The sequence below is a fragment of the Anastrepha ludens genome, chromosome 3, assembly GCF_028408465.1.
Source record: "Anastrepha ludens isolate Willacy chromosome 3, idAnaLude1.1, whole genome shotgun sequence".
NCBI lineage: Eukaryota > Metazoa > Arthropoda > Insecta > Diptera > Tephritidae > Anastrepha > Anastrepha ludens.
Genome location: NC_071499.1, coordinates 65,391,238 through 65,413,885, shown reverse-complemented (window position 1 = coordinate 65,413,885; position 22,648 = coordinate 65,391,238). Strand labels below are relative to the sequence as shown.

The 22,648-nt window shown below is 37.8% G+C and overlaps 1 protein-coding gene and 1 non-coding gene across 2 annotated transcripts; one reads left to right on the top strand and one right to left on the bottom strand.

Moving 5' to 3' along the window:
• Positions 1–1,004: 1,004 nt before the first annotated feature.
• On the bottom strand, positions 1,005–1,813 carry LOC128856686 (small cysteine and glycine repeat-containing protein 4). Its single transcript, XM_054092001.1, has 3 exons — positions 1,705–1,813; positions 1,317–1,583; positions 1,005–1,117 (listed from the first exon to the last, which is right to left on the bottom strand). The coding sequence occupies exons 1-3, from the start codon at positions 1,811–1,813 to the stop codon at positions 1,005–1,007; spliced, it is 489 nt and encodes a 162-aa protein (XP_053947976.1).
• A 13,449-nt stretch (positions 1,814–15,262) lies between these two features.
• Positions 15,263–15,334, top strand: Trnah-gug (transfer RNA histidin (anticodon GUG)). Its single transcript has one exon. It is a non-coding gene; the product is annotated as a tRNA-His (tRNA).
• The last annotated feature ends 7,314 nt before the right edge of the window (positions 15,335–22,648 follow it).

The window sequence follows — 22,648 nt, the reverse complement described above, 5'->3', positions numbered from 1 at the left end:
GGCGATTTTACAATACGTAAAGATCTTGGTTTGAATGCATATAAAATACAGATAATTCAAGATTTGAGGCTGGGTGATCTTCCAAAGCGTTCACTCGTTGGGCTTTTGAAAAATTCGACGAGGATTCGCATTTTGGGACCAGAGTTTTGTTCAGCGATAAGGTTAATTTTTTTTTTTAATGGCTACGTTAATAAGCAAAATTGTCGTATTTGGGCTGAAGAGCACCCGAAGCCATTCTAGAATAGCTATTACATCCTTTGAAAACAGCCGTTTATCGTGGCCTATGGGCTGAAGGAATCATCGGCCAATATTTCTTCAAAGAGGAGGCTGGCGCCAATGTAACCGTGAATGGTGAACGCTATCGTCCCATGATAAATGGCTTTGTGATGCCAGAAATTGAAGCCCGTGATCTACACAATATTTGGCCCCAACAAAAAATGGCACTACTTGCCGCACAGCCCGTGAAACAATGGATTTACTGCGTCGTCATTTCAGTTAGCAATTTGTCTCTCGTCTCGGATCCATTGATTGGCCACCAAGATCGCGTGATATCAGACCTTCAAACTTTTATTTATGGGGGTATGTAAAATCTAAATGCTTTGTGGGTAAACCTGCTTCGATTGAGGCATTGGAAGCCATTAAGAAAGGACCAGAGACCTTACATGGGAAATGAGTCCAAGCACACGAGCCCCCCTAAGATTTCTGTGTCAGTCGACCTTAGATACAGAGATACTTAATTATATTTAAATAGTGATGTTTTTGGAAAGTGGGAGTATATCCAGGTAGAACATTTTACACTGCTGGCCACCTAATAAAGAATGAGAGGTGTAGAGGGTACTTCACTTCTCTCTACTTCTTCTTCTTTCTACTACACCCTCCATTATCACAAAAAGTATACTGTGTTGTTGAAAGTTTATTTATATATATTTTTATTATTAAATAAGTTATAAGTGAATGTAAATAGCTTAATGTAAACTAAACTATATTAAACAACATTCTGTTAGTCAGTATGGGTTATTACAGCAGCAGTTCGTAATCAGCGAGTGTTCATAACATGATTTAGCATATAACAGCGCGCAGTCGATGTAGTAACATTGAGGAGGGCGTAGTTGTGGCACTGAAATTAAGAAGAATATTTTTTTAGATATTTTTTTATTTATGAGAAATTATGTTTTGATATTAAAATATATTTAATTTACAAATAAATATTCAAAGTTCACTTTTTCTATTGGTATTATCAGCGTAGAAGAACGAAATGCAAGCCAGTTATTTGAAAATTATATTATATAAAAAAAAATATTGCAAATTCTACTCACCCGGATAATTGCAACAGCAGCCATCGTGCAGCATTTTGTGTGAACAGTAGCTATAAACAGAAGCATCACAGAGCGGGCAGCCGCCGAGACCGTTTAAACCCGCGCCACCACCGCCGCCGCCGCCAAGACCGTTGAAACCCCCACCGATACCACTACCGCCTCCAATGGGACCTGTAAATTGTGGTGGGTATTGTCGTAGTACCGCATTGCTTGCAGCTGCCAAGGGAATAGTTTTATTGGTTTCGGTTGAGTTCATTTCCTTTAATTCTACATTCAGAAGGGGCGACGGTAGAGAAATTCAAAATAAAAACAGTGGATAAAAGTAAATAAAAATTAGCAAACATTTAAGAGTAGCTACTCCGTATAAATATGTACATAAGAGTATTACCTAACAGTTCATTGCTGTTCTGCTCCAGCAGCTCAATTGTGCTACAGCTCAAGACATGCGCCAACAGTAGCAACAAAAGCAATTTTTTTGCATTAATATTTCGCAACATATTTGCCAGATACTTATGTATGTTTGTTTGTTTGTATGTATGTATGTAAAGTATTAATAAACTGCCTTAACCCTCTTTTACTCCCCACGTTGCCAAGTTGGTGTCTGCTTGTTAAGCCGGTCTGAATCTGTTGAACGTTGAATTTTTGATGTCTACGCGCCGCTAAGCCGAAATTACGTCTGTCGAAGCCATTCATTGCCGGCATGTAAAAATTCCAAAACTTACGAAACTTTAGCATCTGGGAACTTTCTTCACTTTTACTCGCACTCTCACGTGGCTGGTCGAACCGGCTGTGCGGCACGCGGGCCACTTAGTATTCGTCGTCTTCTAAACTGGTCCATTACCGTCATCGTTGATTATTTCATCGACTGGCGCTGGCCATTACTAGGTGGTACACTGCGTTTTTTTTTTCTTCCAATCATGTTTTTGAAATTTTGTTTTTTTTTTCCACATTCGTTTATATTTTCGGTAACTCTTATGACCTGGCTTCTTGATCACTTTCTTCGTTTTGCTCTGCCGCAAATATTTTTTTATTATTAATTTTTAATGTTGGCACGCATGCGCTCACGCACGCGTTTAGTCTGAAGTGTTGAACGCGCTGCTATTGGGATGGCATAGCGCCTTTGTGGGCGCTGACATCAATATAAACATAGGTACATGCGTACACACATACATACACAAAGCGAAGCGTTTTATTTTTTTACTGCGAGTGTCGATTTTTTTCACTTCATTTTTTTTCCCTCAACACTATTGAAAACGAAAGTGAGTCTGCGCTGTGGCAGCTGAGTGCGTGAGTAAGCTTTTCTTGTAGTGTCTGTCATCTTGTTTGTGTGGCGTTGAGTGGCCACACTAGAAATTGGTTTTCAGTTTTAAGATTTGATTGTGCCGTGAAGGCGTGTGTTTGCTTTTTATTTTCACCTTTTGTTGGTCAAGTTGAGCCAACAAATTTCGATTTGTTAGTAAATTAACATTTTTATGCAGTGGCTGCTTTATTTTGTGCTTTTATAATTGAGTTTATATTACTGTATATGCGCGTAATCAAAAAAAAAAAACAGATGATGTTTAGGGCGTTCAATTTATGTGAGACAGGAAGGAGGCACACACCTCAATTTGGATGAGTAGCTTCACTGCAATGGAAACCTAAACAACTCAGCAAATATGTTCGTTAACTGATATTTGATGGAAGAAATCATACAAGTTGCAGGGCGTACAGAATTGTACCAGTTGCAAAATTACCAATGAGAAATTTATGCAAAACAAATATTCTTCTATTACTATAAAAAAGAATACATACTTCAAACATTATAATTCACGAAACGATAATTAGTGGAATATAAATATTGTAAGAATCAACTATCTGCCTTTTGTTTTTTTCATTCTGAATAAGCTCATTAACCCATCTTCTACCGGTAATAGATTCCGTGTAGATAATTGCGTGAAATTTTGTATGGTTGGTACTAAAGGACTCCTGATCATCTTTACAAATTTTCAGACCGATAGGTCTTCCGGATGCACCAGGACAGACTGTTGCGAAAACGCAACGCTGGTTGAAACGCTGTGATCTTATTCATAGAAATAATATAACTTACGCAGAGTTGCAGTTGGGTATTTTTTTGAATTCTCTTTATTAATATAGTTGTATTTTGTTAAGTTTACAATGTAATAGTTTTGCAATATTTAAAAAAAAAACATTATTTTTTCTTATTTCCTAAATCTGTATGGTATTCATCAAAACATTTTGGATGTAATCTCAAATTACATTTTTTACGTTCATAAACTGTTCGTGAGTGACACATAGCACTTCTTTTACGTTTGTTGCCTGGAGGTTTTCATACGACATGATCACGAACATTTATGCGAGGTAAATGGACTGGTCTCTCTGCTTCTTCGATGTCTGATGAATCACTTATTTCATCAGAAACTTCTTCTCAATATAAAAGTCAAGATTCTGCAATTTCAGTTTTAAAAGAAATTTGAGACATATGGCGAGTTCTTTCTGCCTTACAAATCAGGCAATGAATTTTCCTTGCGTTAACAGTGGTACTATTGACTGAATTAATCGCCACCACCATTTTTTTCCACGAATACCAACGTGATAGTTAGCTACGGCATTATCATGTAGGTCCACCCCTCCCATGTGTTGATTGTAGTCATGAATAAGTCCAGGTTGTTCAACAGATACTTTTTTCTTCTCGGCTTTGCACCAACGTTGTGAGACAGCTAGTGGGTCGGCAGGCTTGAAATTAGAAATGACTGTTACTTCTGCATTATCTTTTGCCAACGAGCAACAAATAATTTATTATTTATCTCGGAGCAGTAGTCGTATTGGAGTTTTTTCAGTTTTTTTCCAGTGCTTAGCAATTTCTCTGCACCTCTAAGACGATTTGATCTTACAGTTCCTGTTGCTCTGAAACGTTTTTCACTCAACAAACAAAACAAATAGTATGACGAAAAAAAATTATCAAAATATATGGCATGGTTATCTGCGTTTTGAACGTTTTCTAACAATGATAGAACAGCAGAAGCGCCTAAGCCTACATTCTTGTCATAAGGTACACTCGATCCTCCATATGGTGCTACTGCATATAAATAACCGCTGTCTGAACAAAGAGCCCAATACTTGAAACCAAATCGAACTGGTTTATTACGAATAAACATTTTGCACGAATGTCGACCAAAATATGGTATCATTTGCTCATCAATTGACAGAAACGTTTCAAAAACTCCAAACTGCATGTAGTTACGATTCAATGCATCAATAAGTGGACGAACTTTAGCAAATCTGTCTGTGGCATCAATGCCATAATTGTCCATTAGATGAAATATTCTTTAGATCAAGTGGAAGTTATTACGTGATAAAGCTTGATTTACTATAGGTATACCAAGTGTTTGCTGTGTACTCCAATAATGTTCAACGTGAGGTACTTTATGATAACCATTTAGTATCAAAATTCCGATGAAACGATTTATCCGTTGCTTGCTAATATCCACTATGATATTATTTTGGTGAGCATACATATTTGTATTCACGACCAGCATTTGCATTATTTCTTCGTTGAAGAACTGCAGAAACAATTCAAATGGTGTTTTGCCACCTGAAAGAAAAATTTTATGAGCCAAAAATTATCATAGGAATAAAATATTCAGACTCACTCATAGAACCAACAATATTGCTTTTTAAAGATTCCACACCTGATTCGTCAGGGAGTCTAAATTTAAAATCAATTCGTTTGGTTTTTTCCAGTTTGGTGTACCGAAATCTTTTTCTGCTGTATACCTAGTTGTTTTTGCAGAACAGGATGGTCCATCATCAGGTATTCCAATTAAGCATGACGGCGGCGACGCAAAATCTTCCACATCTGATTCATGTTCGACCTCCAACTCTCTACAAACATCCGTCATAGCTGGTACCTCTGTTATCATTTCATTATCGTCAATAAGTTCTTCGTCACTTACAGCGCCAACATCTGCTGGTGGAATATATACGACAGAAGTTATTTTTTTCGAAATAGGTTTAACAATTTTCATTCGTTTAGCTGAAACTACTTCGCCTTCATCCTCACTGTGCTATGTTGTATTTATGTAGGATTCTATTTCCCCAATGGTTAAAAAACGTCGACGATCCATTACTCTTCAATAAAGAATTAAGTAAGGGTACAAAATTTTGACAAAAAATATCAAGAGCACATTAGTCTTACCAAACGATAAAAGCTTTCAACGAAATACTTCTAAATGTATTTTTACTTGCACAAATAAAAATAATAGCACTTATGGTACAAATTGCCATATGAAAATGACATAAACATCAATTTTCCCGCCAAAAATAATGTCATCAAAACGTTGAAGTCTTATGAGTCGTTTCAACCAGCGTTGCGTTTTCGCAACACCTGTTTTTAAGAGTTTATTTTTGCAAGAAAACTTCAGCTGCATTAGCAGCTGGTATGATAATGTTAATATTTCATATTTTATTTTTAAGAAACTAGTAGAAAACGTAAAAAAAAAACTATTTTTAGTTCTCAAACAATTTTATGAAAAAGTCATTATTTTGCACACTTTTTTCTACACTTGTCCTGATTTGGAACAAATCCGCACACAAAAAATCTTAGAGCATAATTATAAAGTCAAAAGTCCAAATTACAATATAAAATATAACATTTTAGAGATATCTTTTTTTTTACTGTAGCCACAAAGGTTCAAAGTTGCTGTTGCGAAAACGCAACGGCGGTAGAAAATGGGTTAAGGGGTTATATAATATACCATGTGTTGGAGTAAAAAATCGAAATTTTTTTTATGGCATATTCTAAAAGTACATCATCTTAAAAATATAAATTCAAAAAATCATCAAAATCGTAGCACTAGAACGAAAGTTACAGATCGTTGAAGCGCGCAAATTATCCACAAATGAAGTGCACGCAAAACTTTAGACGCGATTATCTCGAAGTCGTGTTTTTTGAAAATTACCGTCGCGGTGATCATTATTTATCAAAAACTATTTGACCGATTTGCATAAATAATATTTGTATTTATAAATATTTGCATAGTTCTCTGGAACTATTTATTTTTTTAATTTTTCAACCTCTCAAAAATGTTTTTTTTTTCAAAGCCGTTTTCATATCGAGAAAAATCTTTTTTGGATAAATAAACCGTTCAGATTCCTAAAAAACATTTTTCTACAATAATTATTTAATTTTTTTGATATCAGTTGAGCTGCTCATGCGCTACCGTGATCACCGGAAGCCTCTTCTAAAAAACAGCGTTTGGGGGAGGGGCGATATTAATAATAAATAATAACCTTTTTTTAAATAAAAACACCAAAATGTATTCTTTGAGAGTTACCCTTCAGAATGATATATGCCTCATTTGAATAAAAGTTCTAAAAAATATTAAAAAAAAATCATGACAATCGTCCATTTTTTCGGGCTCACAAGGTATATAACCCCTTAACTGCATATTTCGGGGTCCGGCACTCGACCCTAACGCCATAAATTTAGTTTGGAAATATACTTTTACTCAATTCAAAGTAAAAAATGTTTGCAAATAGTAATACAAAATTAAGAACCAATTTACTTTTACTCGATACGACCACCTTTTTCATTGACTATGGCTTTGACACGGTGCATAGACGAATTGCAAGCTGTCCGAATGTGACTTACAGGTGTTTTGGTCCACTCACGGATAATGCCCTTTTCAGCACCTCCAGATTGGTGAATCTTTTAGTTCGCACTTTGCTCTCCAAAATGGCTCAAAGAGAATAATCCATCGGATTTGCCTCTAGTAAATTTGAGAACCATTGTGTGGGCGTTATGAAGTTCGGAACGTTGTTTTTAGGCCATTCTTGGTTCACTTGAGCTTTGTGAGATTCGGCACCATCTGCTGAAACGTCCAAATGTCAAAACGTCCCAAATCTTTGTCTACCCACGGCTTCAAAGCGACCTCCACAATACTTTTCTGCTAATATTTCACATTTACCTTAACGCTGGGCTCGATGTATACGATTGGAGAGCGCCCATCTGCGGTTACAGTGGCCCAAACCATTACCTGTGGTGGTCGCTGCCTCCTGGTGGCCAATTGATGACTCAAATTTTCGTATAAATGGTCTCTCAAATAAATCCCATCGTTTTGGGAGTTTACGAATTGTTCAATTTGAAACATTTTCTCGTCAGAAAACAAAATATTCGGAAATTGAACGCTTTCGGCTTCGGGCAAGCGAAGCAAGTCCTTCGCTCTCTCAAGTCTGACTTGTTGCTGCTTTGGTGTGAGATCATGCGCCTAATGGATCTTCTAAAGCCTGACTTTGAAATCATTTTTCGTATGCGATGGATGATACTGTCAGATATTTCAGTTCTTTCGCCATTTGATTGGCACTTCGTCGGGGATTTCGCTCAAGTCGCTTCTTCACTTTTTGAACCATTTCACGTGATGTTGCATTCTTTTGATGGTCACCGCTATGACGTTTCACGATGGTACCAGTATCATTGTAGCGAGTAATGGTGCGATAAAGAAAAACTTTATTTACTTCAAGGTGCTCGAGCTCATGAAAAATCGCTGGTTTTGATTTTCCAGCCAAATATAATGCAATCACACTATTATGTATGAAATCCATTACTGATTTCTTTTTTAAACAATACTCCACACTGTCATTTATCCAACTAACAGACAGCTGATGCCCATGCATTAGAATATCTTTTTTTATTAAAATGTATTTTTTTGTTTTCTACTTTTAATATATTACATGAATACTGTTAAACTGGTATGACTGCCTGAAGTTACTCATAATAAAAAAACTGTTGGCTGATGTCTCTCTTTAGTTTGGAGGGACTGAAAAAAAATTATTCGTAAGGCGTTCCTACATTTCTCGCTATAATGTGAACTATGATGGTTGAAAACGTACAGTGCCTCAAAAAAGTATTCGGAAATCTAATTTTCCTAATCTTTCTGAGCTTTGGCCTGCTTCACGTGGTATCTCCATACATTTCGATCGTTTGTTACTTTTTACCAAGCTCATTGTTCCCTCCTCTTGTTCGTCAGCCCATTATGTTCTCAGTCTTCCTCTCGCTCTCCCGACTAGAATTACAGTGAGGTATGCCGAAGAATCAGTTAGGCCCGAATTAGGCAAGCCTTACTGAGGCACGCCTCACTATTACCTTAGCAGGCCCACGTTAGGCAAGGCAAAGATTGGCATACCAGAACAATACCAAATTTGGTTGTGGTCACGAAAATCTGTGGCAGTGTCTCACTTAGGCATAAATTGGAATCCCTAACTGATTTGTAGAAGGGCATCCGGACTATTACCGAAGTTCGGTTTTTCGTACCTGCGCCTAATGAGGCAGATATGTGGCGATACTTTTCGGAACTTGGGCCTAGCTTGGCTGCCTAATGAGGCGCAAATTTGGAATGCGGTCTGCCTTATTTGCGCCTAATCACCGCCTTACCAAAATTTCTAGTCGGGCTAGTGTTTAACGCTCTGGCTTTTACAATTTTCTTCTGCGCCTTCGTACCATCCATTCTTGTTATATGACCCAACCAAGATGGCGCGCTTTGATCAAACGTATAACATTTTCGCCATTTATAAGCTGATCTAGCTCGTCGTTCCACCTTACACGTCACTTGCCGTGATCTTTGATTGTTCCAAAAAATTGTCTGAGTATGTTTCGTCCGATGGATTGCAGTTTTTCTTTATCTATATTTAGTGATAATACTAAATTTAACATTTCTGGGCCAGATTATGGTAATAAAGTGTGGCGAAAAGTGAATTTCGAAATGCGCCGTAATAATACAATATGTTCAGTTAGGGTCAAAATCTGGAAGCAAGGAGCCGGAAAAATATTTGCATCAATTCTTATGCAGAATAGGGTCGGACGAATGTTTGCTTTAAGAATATACGAATTTCAGCATAGTCGGACATATTAAGGTTCAGCAGCGTCACTTGTTATGCCAAGGTGTGGGAATGGGTATACTGATAATGATGATTAAAAATGAAGACAAAAGGAATGCCTTCGGCTTAGAAAACTCCGAAGGTAGAAAATTAGCTATTTTTAGTGTATGTCTGCTATCTCGCATGAGTTAGAATCATGCTTCTATCCATCACTTCCAAAGTACTTCCAGTATACTTTCAAGCCGCATTAAACCAAAACTTGACCAATCTCTGAGCAGATTAACACCCTACACATCATAGTTCAGTTAATGAACGAATGATAGTCTACCTTCTGACTTGCTTTCGTTGATTATAACACCGCATTAGACAGCATTTATCGCAGAAGTATTTGGGTGGTCTTAGATCTGGATGTGTTCTTGAGAAGCAAACAGCTTTTCTTAGAGCACAATGGGCGGATTTCAAGTGCAGAATACTCCACCACGGCGAGCTCTGCGGCAGCATCACAAACAGCGTAGGTGTTCGACAAGGATGTTCACTGTCGCCGATCCTTTTTCTTATCGTTATGGATGGCATCCTGCAAGAGGCAGGTATGGCAAGAGAAGGGGCATATACTCGAACTTCACAGAACATCTAGAAGACCACGCGTATAAGGATGACATTTGCTTATTATCAGTAAATCACCCAGACACGCAGATAAGACTCGACGCTCTGTGCGCTGAGTTAGGTAAATTTGACCTTAAGGCCAACATCGACAAAACGAAATCAATAAAAATGAACACCAAAAATGACAAAACTTTTACGCTTCATGGCAAAGACCAAGTTGAGGATTTTACCTTCCCAGATAGTGTAATATCTGCTGAGAATAGTGCGGGGAAAAAAATCCTAGCCAGAATAAATAAAACAACTGGCGCATGTGCTCCTCTCTTCTCCTTAATTGGCGCTATAACCGCTTACGCGATTTTGGCCAAGTTTAACAAAGGAGGATGGAGGATGGTTCCATATGTAGAAGTCCACGCAAGTGGGGAAAGTTACTGATCGCCATTCACTTGGGAGTGGCCCGGACGACTCTTCTGCATATGGTTCAAGCAGCTCACAACGTCCGGGATTAGCCCACGTATCCTCTGGGTAGCTTCCGAACACCCGTTCGGGAGTGACCTAACGTGAGAAGGCGAAACATTCCAGGACAGCTGGCTGTACGCTGGGTTAGGGACCCGCCACTTAAAAATCCCCCCCAATGAAAATATTAAAAACGGCGCATGTGCTCAGCTGCGCCAAATCTGGAACTCATCACAAATATCCTTCCAAGTAACACTGAAACTATTTAAATCAAATGTACTGCTGTATGGATGCGTTACCTGGCTTGTAACCAACCATCTAACCACGTACTCTCAGCGCATTGTGGCTAAATGTCCTCAGCAATTATGAGTTATATAAAAAGTGACACTTGCAGCCAATGGCCAACCATATACAATTACGAAAGCTGAGGTGGATAGGCCACACTGCGAAAAGATGTAACGGAAGCCTGTCGATGTCGACAAGCTCTTGATTGGAACCCCCAAGGAAGCCGCAAGATGGACCAAACTAAGATTAAAAGGAGGAGATCGCTACAAAAAGTCGATGTCAAGAAGTCGATGAATGCGGGAAGACGTGGAACGCGCTATAATTGCTAGCCAAAAACAGGACTAAGTGGAAATGTTTTATTGAGGCCCAATGCTCGATTGGGAGGTTAAAACTTGATGATGATGAACTTCTTCATGAGGTACTCGGCGCCAGAATTCTGCCCGCACATTTCACACGTTCTCACACACTCATCCAATCAGTCCTTGTTCAGATGACAACGAAGTAACTTGAACGTCTGTGTTAATTTTTTTTTTATATCACCAACATAATCTCAGAACGATGTTATGACCCATGCCGCGTCATCTAATCAGCTGATTACTTCAAATTTGCTGAAAGGTCTGATGTTGATCACACCTCTGAAAACCTGCTCACCATGAGAGGAAACGACTGGTGAAGTCGGCCCGGTTCAGTGTCGAGCCCATCACAGAAAATCTTAGTAGAAATACTTCGTTATTTATGAAGAAAACTGTGACTTACTAAACTCCATATAAACTCAATTCAGCAATACGGTCCTGCCAGAAACATAGCAAGAGCAATCAACGAAATCGTTAACCGGCCAACTGTAATTCACCCACAATGATAGGTTGGTGCTGCAGTGCTTTGAAATGATAAAATGTTTTATTGCTATACACCTAACAGTTTGCAATATATACACCTTCAAACGAAAACCATTGACTTTTTATCGCTGACGTTGAGCGATTGTAATAAATAAATATCGATAATATTTATTACATAAGTAAAAGGCTTAAACTAAGCCCTCGGCAAATCTTGTACCAGATTTATTTTTACACTTGTTCGCCATTCAAATGGGAGCACTCGTACGTGAGTTTACAAGCAGTTGAGCAAGTTTTCTTAGCCTGCAGCTGTTTGTCAGACACTCATAGGCCACCGTCTTTTTGCCCTCATCAATGCCGTAATATTTGTTTTTATTATGATTAACAGCAGCGAAAGTGTGCATACTTGAGAGTCTATAAACTTTGCAAACAGCAAACACATTCGCGTCTGGACTCGCTTGTTCATGTTGTTGGGTATACTTGTATGCATAGGTAGGTATGTTTTTAAACTTATAGAAAATTTCATATCCAAGTAATATACTAATACCGGAAATTTGCCATGTGAAAAACGGCTGCTTCAAAGTGAAATGTCAAGTGAGTGGTTACTATATGTTTATTTAGGTCACTGTCCACTAAGTAATCACTGCGTTTTGCTGATTATACAAAAACCTACTTGGGGCTTATCTCGAAAAGCTGAACTTTTTAAAAATAAGAACTTTTTTGGCCCCTTTTTTAGAAAAAAAAAGTCTAGCTGGCTCATGGCTGAAAAGTCATAGGCCTAACTAATAAGTTTTTTCTTCAAAATTAGCTTTACTCATCAACCTTATTTCCATCCAGAATAATGTAATCATTGAAATGCCGCTCTAACATTTCAGAATCACTTTTGAAGAACGATTTATCTTTTTTTTGTCAGAATAGACTTCAGTTTCACTGATTATATTTCCGTTCGAAAGCCAGTAGTCACTGGGAGCCAAATCTGGTGAATGCGGTGGATGTGGCAGCAACTTGAAGTTCAATGCATGTATTGTAGTTTTGATTAACTTGTGACGCGGTGCGTTGCAATGATGAAATAACATTTTTTCTTTGCCATATGTGGACGTTTTTTTAGAATTTCTGCCTTCAAACGCCTTTCCAGTAACTCTATATAATATTCACTGTTGATGTTATTTCCCTTCTCAAGATAGGCGGTGCATATTACACCTCGTACATCCCAAAATACCAACGCCATAACCTTTCCAGACCATTGTTGCGCTTTCGAACGCTTTGGACGAGGTACACGAGTTACTGTCCACTGAGATGACGATCGTTTTGTTTCCGGAGTAAAGTGATGGATCCATGTTTTATACATTGTCACATATCGATGCAAAAATCCGGGTTTTTACGTTTAAACATGGCCCAGCGCTACTCTGAATCATCAACACGTTCTTGTTTTTGTTCAACAGTGAGCAAACGCGGCACCCACTTTGAGCAGATCTTTCTCATATTCAAATGCTCATGCAATATGAAGTTTTTGATATCTTGGCGATGTCAGCTAACTCACGCAGCTTCACTTTTCGATCATTCGAAACGATTTTGTAGATTTTTTCGATGTTTTCTTGAGTCGCTCTTGTTACAATAACTCACGAACTAATGAATAGGTATAATATTATGAAATCTTGTCAGCTGTCTTTTTTAAGGTTATCACTAACTGAAAAAGAGATAAATGCAATAAAAACTAGTGCCATCCAAGTGTTAGGCCCGGGACTTTTCAGCCCATGCGTTATGTGATGAGGTAAAATAATTATGGCTGTTTAGGTATTATGTCGGGTTTGTTGTTTTCTCTTGTTAAAAGAGTCTCACACAAAATTCTGCGATTGACTTTAAAGTTAAACGATCGAAGTACACCATATGCTTTTGAGAAAGGCGTTGATTTGCAGAACTTTTGTAGCAACAAAAATACTTTATATATGTATATATATAAATGGCGCTTACACTCTTTTTGGTTGTTTGGCCGAGCTCCTCCTCCTATTTGTGGCATGCGTCTTGATGTTATGTTGTTCCACAAATGGAGAGACCTACAGTTTCAAGGCGACCCCAAACGGCAGATATTTTATGAGGAGCTTTTTCATGGCAGAAATATAATCGGCGGTTTGCCATTGCCTGCGGAGGCCCGACCGCTATTAGAAAAATGGTTTTCTTAATTTTGGTGTTTCACCGAGACTCGAACCTACGTTCTCTCTGTGAACTACGAATGGTACTCACGCACCAGGAATCATCACGAGTGGGTCTAGCGGTGAACGAGGGTAAAACGAAGTATATGCTGTCTACAACGTGGAACACACGGCGTGTAGGAACGCACGTCATTGCGGACAACTATACCTTCGAAGTTGTGCCAGAATTTATTTATCTTGGCACCGCCGTTAACAGCAACAACGATATCAGCCTGGAGATCAAACGGAGAATCACTCTTGCTAAAAGGTGTTACTATGGGCTAAGTAAGCAATTGAGTAGTCGAGCCCTCTCTCGCATGACCAAACTGACACTTTACAAGACGCTCATCATACCCGTTTTTCTTTAGGGCGCAGAGGCATGGGTAATGTCACAAAGCGATGCAGCCGCTCTTGGGGTGTTCGAGAGAAAAGTTCTTCGTAAGATCTTCGGTCCTGTGTGCGTTGGCGAAGACTACCGTTCAAGAATGAACCACGAGCTGTATGAGCTCTACACCGACATTGACGTAGTTCAACGCATCGCCATCCAACGGCTGCGTTGGCTAGGGCATGTCGTGCGTATGGACGAAGAAGCTCCAGCAAAGAAGGTGTTCGAGGGCGAAGGCCAAGGGAGCCGACGCATAGGAAGACCACTGCTCCGGTGGAAATACCAGGTGGAGGAAACCCTATGCTCGCTTGGTGTACAGAATTGGAGAAGGCGCGCGCGGAGCATAGGCGCCTGGAGAGAGCTTGTGTGGTCGGCCGTATCTCGGTAACGGGTTGTTATGGCCACCTAAGTAAGTAAGTAAGTCACGCACCAACCTATTAGGCTACGGCGGCCGCCTTAACAACAATACTGTACTTGTCAAAAATTGTCTATGCTGATTGATTTTCGACCCATTTTTCAACAATATCCGGTAAACCCTACTAATTTAGGTCACGGATACAATTGTTTTACTAAACTTCCAAAAACAAAATTGCATATAAGTTCCGAATTATTCCATTATAAGGAACCGATAAATAAATGTAAGATTCTGGTTTCCCGTAGCTCTGTAAGCTGAAATTAAGAGCTGGAATGATCTTTGGTTTCAGGAGAAAGTCGATCTACATAACACATCGAATCAAGCAATCAAATTTTTCTGAGCTTAGCAATTTTGTTAACAGTTGCCTCGGCCACCTGAGAACGGCGATTTCATTTGATTAAAACTTTTCGCGGAAAGTTTTTAAATATCAGAAGAAAAAAAAAAAAAATCAAATCCTGAAGCAATCTAAGAGTCGTCCAGTAGTCATGTGCGTCTTGATGACTGATCCTACCAGTGGAGGAACCTACAGAAACCGATTGCACAATCTTGAGGAATTGAGTGCAGCGCCAAAATGAGTCCAGTCATGGGCAGCTACAAAAATGAAACCCTCTTGTGCAAATAATATATTAATATTTTTTGTTTTTCTTTAAATTCATGAATTAATGAACGTTTTCAATGTTGCTTTTTTAAAATAACTCCATTTTTGGTATTCGCTTTCATTATTTCTACTATTCTCTACTGCTTGTTACCATTTTCAGTTTTATTGTGGCAATTACCATGGCGCGCTCTTGTTTTTCTTTTTTATTTTTTCTCTTTTTTTCTTTTGTAATTATTAGCAATACATTTTCGTTGAGTCATATTGTTCGTATGCTTATTACTTTTTAATATACCGTTAGTGCAAGCATTCATTAGCCGTGATCGTCTAGTGGTTAGGACCCTACGTTGTGGCCGTAGTAACCCAGGTTCGAATCCTGGTCACGGCAATGTGGCACTTTGTAATAAGTCGAACATTGATGGATGATTTTTTTTTTCTTATATTTTTCGTGTTTTATTTTTTACTTTCATTAAAGTTCAATTTTTCAATTTTCCTTTTCTATAGAATTTAAATTTATTTTTGATCCAAGAAATGTTCCGGTGTTTTCTTTTATGGATTTATAAAAAATAAAAAATCTAAGTATTTATATACCTCAGTGGCGTCAGTCGGTTCATGACGCTTTGCTTCATTTAGAAATTCACTCACGAGTCTTGATCGATGAAAGTGCGGATTGTTGTCGTCATTCAGTCTGTGTGATAGAAATCTTGAATTGTGCTTCCGATTATCTAAATGCAAAACACAGTTTTCTGAGGAGTCCCCACTTCAATTGTAATAATTTTCATAGACGAAGTATTAGTAGTGATATTCACACAGGACCTATTAGTTACTTTCATAATTGCTTAGTTGGTATTTCGGTAAAACTTTTCCCTTGTGAAAGCCAGTGTGCAGAGTTTAGCACTTTTGTGGTAGGTCCACCACTTTTTTTTGCATATTTCATAATTCACAAACTAAAATCGACTCCCTTTTATGTTAAGGGATTATATACAGTTAGAAGGCCGAAAAAAAGCGAATTTTCCAGAATTTTTCTGAGAAAACTTTTAAATTTATTGATCTAAAAATTTGTGCACATATCATGTTATCTTTTAACTGTACTTTAAGACTTACTAATGTGGGCAAAAAGTACGGTGAATTTGGTTGTAAAATGAAAAATCTTTATTTATTCTTGTAAATCAATTTCATCCCCTTCAAAATAATCCCCTCTCGATGAAATACAGTTATGCCAACGATTTTTCCAATTCCCGAAACATGCCAAGTAGTCCATTTCCGGTATAGCCATCAGCACCTTCTACGATTCAGCTTTTATCTCCTCAATCGACTCGAAACGCGTTCCCCGGAGTGGTCTCTTGAGTTTTGGGAATAGCCAGAAGTCACACGGAGCCATGCGTGGAATTTTTGGCGAAATGGTCACGAAGAACGAGTGCAGTGTGAGACGGTGCATTATCGTGATGCAAAAAACCAATAGTTGTTGGCCCATAATTCTGGCCTTTTTAGACGATTGCTTCACGTAAGCCACGCATAATGCTCAAATAATATTTCTTGTTAACAGTTTGGCCAGGTGGAAAGAATTCATAGTGCACCACACCACGAAAATCGAAAAAAAAACTGTCATCATGACCTTTATTTTTGAACGACTTTGACGTGCTCTTTTCGGTCTGGCCTCGCCTTTAGCACGATATTCGCTTGATTGGTCGGTTGTTTCAGAGTCGTAGGCATAAATCCAAGTCTCATCTCCCGTAATGATGCATTTGAGCTTGTCCTGATAGTATGAAAGCATTGTTTTACACACATCAACGCGACGACTTTTTTCCAAGAAATTGAGAGTTTTCGGTACCAAACTAGATTTGACTTTTTGTAGGCCGAAATTGTCTTTCAAAATGGTTTTCACAGATCCTTCTGATATTCCGATCATATCAGTAAGGTCTTTAACAGTCAACCGACGATTTTTGAGCACTAACTCCTTCACTTTATTGACGTGTTGGTGATCTGTTGACGTCGATAGTCGTCCGGAGCGCTCCAAGTCATCAACACGTTCTCGACCCTCTTTGAAGTCTTTGTACCACTTATAAACATTTTTCTGCGACATGGTCGTATTAGTATTGGTAGTATTAGTACAAATATTTATTTGGAAAGGAGCTACAGCTGATCTCCGCGAGCTCCTCTCAAAAAGGACGTTTTGTGGTGACCACTATGGAAGGAATAGCCAAATAATTTTTGTTGACAAAATGGCGGTTTCTAAAAAAAATCCATTTTTGAATAAAATTTCGTCCTTAAATTGTTTATAAAACAAATGTTTATCGGTGAGAAAAAAATTTTGGTTAATTACTAAAGAATATATTTAAAAAGCTCGTGTTAACTTTGAGACTAATGGTTTAGCCGTTTTCGAGTAATGTTGGCCACCGACTTTGAAAAACCATTTTGAGAAAAATGCGTTTAAAGTTTGAAAATTTGCGTGTAACTTCAAAAATATTCACCGGAACGATATTAAATAAAAAAAGTCGATTTTTTTTAATTCCAGCTGTATATAAACCTTAAAATCACAAGTGAGGATAAAGTCTAATATGCGCAACTATCGGTAAGTCCATAAGTTCATGCGTACTTTACCCATAATTCCACTTTTATACGATTTTTGCATACAAAAAACTATTCGCGGAATATAATGGAATTATTTATATTTCTTTTTGATATTTTGTGCATTCAACAAGTGATTTTAATCGCGGATAGAAGAACGTGTTGTTAAAAAATAAAATGGAATCTTCGAACGCGTAAAAGAGGCATATTTTGTATTTTTTTTATAAAAGTGGTAAAAATGCAACAACTGCTGCTGCAGAAATAAACGTCGTTCACGGAGAGGATACCGTGAGTGCAAGGACTGTGCAAAAGTGGTTTTCAAAATTCCGAAGTGGTAACTGCGACGTGGAGGCTGCCCCGCGCGCTGGTCGTACTGAAGTCTTTAACTCCGACGCCTTGCTCGAGCTCGTCGACGTTGAGCCAAATTTGACAGTCGATATGACAGCTCAGAGGTTAAATTCATCGCATGGAACAGTTCACAGGCACCTGGTTCAGTTGGGAAAGGTTTCAAAGCTGGGAAAATGGGTTCAAAATAGACTTTCCGTCGCCAACCTTCAGCAGAGAGTGAATGTCTGTTCTCAGCTGCTGCAACGGCTTGAAAGTGAAAGTTTTTTGAACCGTATCGTTACTGGTGATGAAAAATGGGTCCTTTACAATAATCCTGTTCTCATGTTCGCAAACGCCAATGGTTAGATAAAGATGAAACACCAGAACCGACCCCTAGAGATGGCCTTCACCCCAAGAAGATTCTCCTGTCTATTTGGTGGGATATGGCCGGTATTGTTTATTATGAACTTCTGGAACCAAACCAGACGATAACTGCTGATTATTATTCCCATCAGCTATCAAACCTGAATGAAGCAATTAACAAAAATCTACCGTCTTTAGTGAATAGACGCAAAGTTTTTTTTCATCACGACAACGCAAGACCTCATACCGCAAGGCAAACATTAGGCAAGCTGAACGAGCTCGGACGGGAGCTCATGTCGCATCGCCCATCTCTACGGATATTGCACCTTGTGATTATCATCTTTTCCATGGACTTGAATCCCATATGAGTAACAAGACCTACTCCTCAAAAGAAGCTATAAAAAGGGATATCGAAGCGTATTTTGGCTCCAAGGATAACAAATTTTTTGAGTAGGGAATTAAAAATTTGCCTAAATGTTGGGAAGATATTGTAAATAATGAAGGAAATTATATTATTGATTAATAAATACTTTAAACATATTTTTTATTTATTTTAAAACCACCTTTAAAAAACGCACGATCTTATGGACTGACCTGATATTTATATTGCACATAAAAACAACCAGGGTAATTTTGTGACAAATATTTTGTATTAATAAATTTAATCGCGTCCTGTTTCAATACATAATTATCTAGGCTTTATCCAGTTATCAGTTAAATAATCCACAAAAATTCGGCAAATAGGTAGAAATAACCACAAACTCTTCTTTTATGCTGTGTAAAAAATTAGTTTATTTAAATTTCAAATGAGACTTCAATTTGATGAAGGAAAGGCACAGCAAATTTTTCAATTTTGAAGCAGTTTTTATGCACCTTTTGGTTTTTTGAGTTATGGGACTCTTAAAGCGATATATTTTTAAAATTTCTAATTAAGCATCCTCCGAAATTCTCGAAAAAAAAACTCTCAATATATAAAAATTTTACGGTTGTCGTAATAAATATTCAACTCTTCGGCCTTTTGTGAACTAAAATTCTAGAATATTATGACACACATAGACATATGCACTTACGTGCATACATATACAGGGTGTTTTGTTACGGGCAAAAACTTTCAAGTACATTTTGTGGTTAATTTCATGGTAAAAAAAAACCTAAAATTTACAGTCCAACTTGAACCATCAATGTTTGGCTATCTGAAGCAAAATTATGAGAGGAACTTCGGTTGTCATTTCATCGGCGATTTGGCAACAAAATTCCATGGTGAAAAAATATTTAGAAGTGTGCTTTTTAAAATAACGTTACTCGCATCTGAGCGCATTCGACAGAATCATCTGATGGGCTGATGTCACCTCAATAACAGAATTCGGTTGCCAAATCTCCTAAGTGACGTGGCAGCCGAAGTTCCCCTCGCAATTATCTTTTTCACCATAGTTAAAGAGCAAACCATGTAATTTTACCATCCTCGGCAAAATTCTGCCCACTCCTTTCACACGTATTCACACACTCGTCTAAGCGTCGTTGTTCAGATGGCAACAAGGTAACATGGATGTGGCTAAGTAGAAATTTTGTATATATCACAAACACAATCTCAGTTTTTTTCGTAAACAAATCGCATTCATGAACTCGGTTGCGTTAGCCAATCAGCTGATCTCTTCAAAATCGTTGAGAGCCCATTAAAGGTCTGATGTTGGCCACACCTATGCATTCGGTACATCGTGACACGAACGTACTAGAACGCAGCCATTTTATTTTAATTTTGCCGCACTTCGAAGGTGTGTCTGGGAAAGACTATCTGTTTTGTTGTAAAACTCCTAAGTATACAAAAATAGATCCACTCGAGGAGGGATACAAATATAAGCTAGCTAACGATTTAAATTGTTTTTGTTTTTCGTTAGAGTATAAAAACGATTCAGCAAAAAAAAATTTTTTTAATTTTAAAATAAAAATAATTTTAACCCTCCGTTGTACACCACTTTTTAAACCTTCGGTTTTACACCTCGGGTCTAGCTAGAACGCTGAAAATATTTCGGTTAGTAAGGAACACCTTCTTTGTTCGTTTTTTTTTTTTGTTCTTTATTTTGACTCATTTCGAAGAAGGTTGAAGAAGCAAAATGCGATAGCAATAAAATTTATGATGAAATATGAAATGATCTTTATTACGATCTGATCTTTTTTGCGACAATCTTTTTCGCTGCGAATGTATCGGCACCGGTTGGTTGATTAACTACGATATTCACAGGAATGAATGTATCATAATGTTTTGATTGTTCATACGAATTTCTATGTTTGCAACGACCAATGTATTCGGTAAAGTCGTCAAAAAACTGCGCCTAGCATCACTTTTTCTAAGGCCATCGACTTCCTTACAAATACAAAACGCTGCCAATGCCATGACATCCAACATGTTGCAAAAAAAAGCAAAGGTCCATCGACTTGTTGGCCGTTTTGATGTGAAATGTGTGACCATTTGATCCACACAATCGACGCCAGCTTTATGTGCATTATAATATAAAATAACCGATGTGTTTTTGCCTCGCCTTCACACATTTAGTATAATGAACAGTGGAGAGTAAGTTGACCGCTTTATTCTTCTTTGGCTCATAGCTGCTGATTGAAACAAGGATTTCATGAAAACCAAATAATGACGAAAGCACTTGTCGATATTTATTCTTTTTCATATCTGGTGGAAGACAACGTTTGTTGCATCGTACGGTGCCGTGCCAACTAATGCGAGTCCTATAGCAGCGAGACGCTTACCTTCATTCAATGAGACGAAAAAATTATCGGCTATTATTGTACGGCCGCGGTTTACATATCGATTGGATAATTGTAGCATCACATTTTCCCCTTGATCAACTTCACGCTCTCCTTCTTCTGCTCGGCCACAATACAACTTTCCTTGCAACGGATATTTTATTTTGGAGTCACATGCCCACCAGATTTTATGCCGTATTACGCCGGTTTTGGTGGAATATATTACGTGAATTTTGTCCGGCCTCGATATGGAAATAGTTGCTCATCGATAGTAATATTTTCATGCGGGTCATAATTATCTTTGAGATTTTCATTCAAGATATTCCATAGTATATCACAAATGGGCGCAGCTTTATCGGTTCTTTGGCGAAATTCACGGGTTCGACTGTTATCAAAACGAATATATCGTGTCAAAATTCTGAATCGATGATAAGACATAGCTAAACGAAAAATGGGCAATGAATCCGAACGCCACAAAACTACCGCTTTCTGCATATTATTGTGTGACACCCATGGCCAAAAGAATACCAATAAATGCATCAGTCTCAGTGCTAGTCAAATCAATCCAAACTCATTGTTTTGAATCAGGATGCGCTTCATTCCATTTTCTAATGGCCTCTCTTGCATATCGATTTGTTTCCGAAATGATAATGAATGAAATATTGGGGGGTTAAAAAACTTCTTGAATACTTCAATAGCAACGGAGTTTTGTTGCTTTGGCCCAAAGCGAAATCGCATAATATTATGTTCCTTCTATGCTATTCCATCCCTGCCGTAGAAAGAGTGCTCATTAGCACTTTGTTCTGGCGTAGCCGTCGGCTTATGCAATAAATCGTTCCCGATTTCTTCGTCACTGTCAAGTATTTCATTTGGTTCGATTATTTCTTCCTGCTCAATAGCAGATGCATCTTCTTCATGCAAATAATCAACATCTCGATCATCATCACCACCATATGGATCCTCTTCCTCATCGTCTTCTTCATCTGTATTTTCACGACGATTATCACTTAACAAAGCCGAAGAAATTCGGTCATAAAAATCAATACTCAAGCTTCTCCTACGTAATTTTATGTTATTATATAAACAAATTCAACTTCATCACCCGACTATTATCACTCAACGGAGGGCTAAACTTTAATAAAAAAAATTTTTCCGGTACGCTGTTCATTGACGAAACTGACATTTATAGGCAGTCGGTTATATATCCTTAAGAAGAGCATCAAATTTTAAACTTTATGTTTGCTAGTTTAGTTGCTTGAAGAGTTCTTTAAGGTTTGTGGTGTTTATCTTTATAGTTCCAAAAGTTTGCTAAAAAAAAATTATATCCCGTTATGCTTTCAGAAACTTTAACTCTTTGTTAATTTGTTATTAAGACCTTGTGTTTTCGTTCAATGTTTTAATGGATCTTTTACGAATTTTAAAATTAAAAATTTTTTTACAATTTCACAAACTTCAAGAAATCTTCATTAAAATTTCACAAAAAAAAAAATCTGGCTAAGCAATTTTTTTAGCGCTGCTATTACATACATTTTATTGACCTCCACTGTACTTGCATATGTATAAGCATATGAAATACTCCTTTTATACGCTGAATAATCCTACAACCCAGCACCTCTAACCTTTCTCATATTACACACAATTCCTTGCCACTTATACTCGAACGCATGTTTTAAATTAAATCCTCCATCCT